The sequence below is a fragment of the Phoxinus phoxinus genome, assembly GCF_949152265.1.
Source record: "Phoxinus phoxinus genome assembly, chromosome: 13".
NCBI classification, from domain to species: Eukaryota; Metazoa; Chordata; class Actinopteri; order Cypriniformes; family Leuciscidae; genus Phoxinus; species Phoxinus phoxinus.
Window position 1 is genome coordinate 685,001 of NC_136888.1, and position 3,989 is coordinate 688,989.

The 3,989-nt window shown below is 41.3% G+C and overlaps 1 protein-coding gene across 2 annotated transcripts in view; it reads right to left on the reverse strand.

Annotated features, from left to right (window-relative positions):
- fam98b (family with sequence similarity 98 member B) overlaps window positions 1-1,112 on the reverse strand; it is a 27,683-nt gene extending 26,571 nt beyond the window's left edge. Inside the window, exon 1 of one of the 2 annotated variants that reach the window (XM_079633172.1) lies at window positions 575-1,112. In XM_079633172.1, coding sequence (XP_079489298.1) covers window positions 575-627 — 53 coding nt within the window. In that variant the 5' untranslated portion in view covers window positions 628-1,112. The remainder of the gene's footprint in view (window positions 1-574) is intronic. The other variant, XM_079633171.1, reaches the window with a different exon arrangement.
- Window positions 1,113-3,989: the final 2,877 nt, after the last annotated feature.

Sequence of the window (3,989 nt, forward strand, 5' to 3'; positions counted from 1 at the left end):
AAACAGGCAGTGTTGAAGTGGGCGTCGCTCTTCTTCAGCGGAGGCGGGGTTTGAGACCCTGTGACGTCACAGATCGCCACTCTGGAAAGCCTGTGGTTCGCTGGGCCTGGGGTCAATAACAGCGTTTAGTGGACTAACTAGTGTTCAGTTCTGAAACTTACAGGATATTATTATAGTGTGATGACCTCTGATATGTCAAAAGCTCAAGGAAAATTTGATTGCTCAGTTCATCACCCCTTTAATTAGTTTTTCCGTTTCTTGAGGTATTTTGTGATTTTAGTTTTTGAAATAGATGATGCCAATATACTTGTTCTATCACATTGTGGAATACAGAAACATATAAATGAAAATGAAGAGAGTCAAACACATTATACTTGAAATTTGCTTTTCGCAATAAACAACACTTATAAGTTATAACCACTTTATGACAATACCAGAGGGAAGTACGGTAACTGCTCATCAACGTGCAACTAATAAATACATCCGACCAATACACGTTATCATTTGATCACAGTTTCTGATCATTGTCATACAAACAAACAAAGATTTCTCATGCGATTGCTCTGCAGCTTACCCGAGCTGATCCAGGATGTCGAGAATATCGCTTTCCATCTTAAATACGTTCATATATGATCAAACGAAACACATAAATCACAGCTATGAGCATTAGTGTTTCATTTAAACCCCCCACGCGCGCGTCCGCAGCAGTGCGCCACTGACACGAGCCCGGCAGGAAACCCCAGCAGAACAAGAGTTCCTATCGAGACACGGGCTGGTGTAATGTCATCTTCTGGCTTAATAACAAAGTTCCCAATGCCGTGTAATCGTGGTTGTAATCCTGTTCCCACTTTCTTCTTCTTCTTCAGAATCTGTCATAAACATCCTGCATTCAGTTTTTGAGCATATAATCACACAGACAGAAGTGTGAGTATAACGGCATTATTGAATGGCATAACTGATAAGCCCTTAGAAAGAAGAGCAATGTCTCTTGGTGTTATTTTTTTGGTGGAACACAAAAGTCATGAGAAGTGTGTGTGTGCGCGCTTTCACTACTTTAACCCTAAACTAGAGTGTAAAGTGTGTGTGTAGCGGGTTCTCGTTACTTCAGCTGCCTGCGCGTGCACTGTCCGTGGACGCGCAACCTCCGTCATCAGGAAGCTCCGCGCACAACAGCGCATGCGCACATGTCGAGGCAGAAGAGTCCACTAGGTGGCAGTAGGCACAGCATCTTCTTCATTTTAGGTCTTTTTCTTCTTTTTGCTACTGTTCAAAGTACTGTTTTCAAAAGTTGTTTATCAAGGAGGCGATGAAATATGTAGTACTGTGCAAAAAAAGAAAGAAAAAAAGTTTATTTTTTATATAAAAAAATAAAAAAGAGTAATTACTGGTAATGTATTTTGGGGGATACATAAGATTCGCATTAGTAAGCCATCATGTGATTTCTAGCTCAGAATGTTGTGAAACAGAATTATACAGTGTAATGATGTAAACGGTGGTGTAGTTTGTTCAAGATAAATCTTCTCTTCCTGTGACATTGGCCTAAAATATTCGTAATAAAACACAAGTTTCTGCAAATGGGCTCCCAAACCATGCTGCGATGCCATTGGTCCACTGCTTACTCCGGTTATCCAATCACAGCCTCTGCTGAGCCAGTCACATGAGGTTATCAAGTGCGAACACCTGCATGAAGGTGTGTGTGTGTGTGTGTGTGTGTGTGTGTGTGTGTGTGTGTGTGTGTGTGTGTGTGTGTGTGTGTGTGTGTGTGTGTGTGTGTGTGTGTGTGTGTGTGTGTGTGGGCTTGGTTTATTATGCATTGTGGGAACCGAATGTCCCCACAAGGATAGTAAAACCTGAGATCACCTCCATTGTGGGGACCAGCCAGCGGTGCCATGAGGGGAATGGGTTAATAAACATACTAAATTATATATTTTTGAAAATGTAAAAATGCAGAATGTCTCCTGTGATGGTTGGGTTTAGGGATAGGGGCAGTGTAAGGGGATAGAATATACAGTTTGTACAGTATAAAAACCATTACGCCTATGGAATGTCCTCTCAAGGATAGAAATGAAAGCTTGTGTGTGTGTGTGTGTGTGTGTGTGTGTGTGTGTGTGTGTGTGTGTGTGTGTGTGTGTGTGTGTGTGTGTGTGTGTGTGATGGTTGGGTTTAGGGATAGGGGCAGTGTAAGGGGATAGAATATACAGTTTGTACAGTATAAAAACCATTACGCCTATGGAATGTCCTCTCAAGGATAGAAATGAAAGCTTGTGTGTGTGTGTGTGTGTGTGTGTGTGTGTGTGTGTGTGTGTGTGTGTGTGTGTGTGTGTGTGTGTGTGATGGTTGGGTTTAGGGATAGGGGCAGTGTAAGGGGATAGAATATACAGTTTGTACAGTATAAAAACCATTACGCCTATGGAATGTCCTCTCAAGGATAGAAATGAAAGCTTGTGTGTGTGTGTGTGTGTGTGTGTGTGTGTGTGTGTGTGTGTGTGTGTGTGTGTGTGTGTGTGTGTGTGATGGGCAGGTTTAGGGATAGGGGCAGTGTAAGGGGATAGAATATACAGTTTGTACAGTATAAAAACCATTACGCCTATGGAATGTCCTCTCAAGGATAGAAATGAAAGCTTGTGTGTGTGTGTGTGTGTGTGTGTGTGTGTGTGTGTGTGTGTGTGTGTGTGTGTGTGTGTGTGTGTGTGATGGTTGGGTTTAGGGATAGGGGCAGTGTAAGGGGATAGAATATACAGTTTGTACAGTATAAAAACCATTACGCCTATGGAATGTCCCCACAAGGATAGAAATGAAAGCTTGTGTGTGTGTGTGTGTGTGTGTGTGTGTGTGTGTGTGTGTGTGTGTGTGTGTGTGTGTGTGTGTGTGTGTGTGTGTGTGTGTGTGTGTGTGTGTGTTCAGATCAGGCGGCGGCTGGACGTCCTGGTCTGACCAGAGGGTCTTGAACTGATCTAGAGACGGTCATGATAACAACACCAGTGAGTGTTCAGTGTTATAATGCACGTTTACACAGCAATGATGTGTGTGTGTGTAGTGTCTCAGGCCAGTAGGTGTCACATGGGATATATAAATGATATATAATATATAAATATATATATAAATCATTTATAAAAGTTACTTTACTCAGATTAGCTTGCATTCGTCTGGGAACCTGATAGCTGATGTTAGCAATGAAATGGTAAAAAAATAACGAAAACATAAAACTATTATTCATTTTACATAGATGTCATAACCTATATGTTAACTGACAAATTAAATTACTGCAAATTATAATAGTTTTCTAAAGTAACCTCATCACTTGAAGGAACACTCATGGACGAGGTCGAACTGGAAGCCATGTTAATCTTGGACTACATTGGCCACCGTAGGAGTTAAACAGAAACTAATATTCACTGGACGGTCATACACCTTTTCACCGCTAGATGGGGGTAAAAACACACAGTGTAGCTTTAAAAAAGGAGTTGCGGGAAAAATTACGGAGTCGCGGGTTGTGTTTTTTGGGCTGCATGTATAATGTGGACCCTGTTCTAAAAGAGCTCTGTGATAGCTTGATCACTGCTGAGGAACTCTCGAGCGCTGGCGCACACATCAAGACTAAAATCCCCCGGGGTTGATGGCCTCACGGCTGAATTTTATAAAACCTTTTCTTATCTTATTGCCCCGTTTCTTAAAGAAGTTTATTTAGAGAGTGTAGAAAATCCACGTCTTCCACCGACTTTAACTCAAGGGTTAATTACTGTGATTCCAAAACCAAAAAAAGACCCTTTGCTATTAGATAACTGGAGAGCAATCTCTCTCGTAAACAACGATTATAAGATCTTTGCCTTCGTCTTTGCCAATAGAATCAAATCAGTTCTGGACCCCTTATAGATGAGGCTCAATCTGGCTTCCTATAGAAAAGACATATTTCTAATAATATAAGATTAGTCCTAGACATGTTGGACTATTCACATTGAAGTACTGATGATGGATTTATTCTTTTCTTA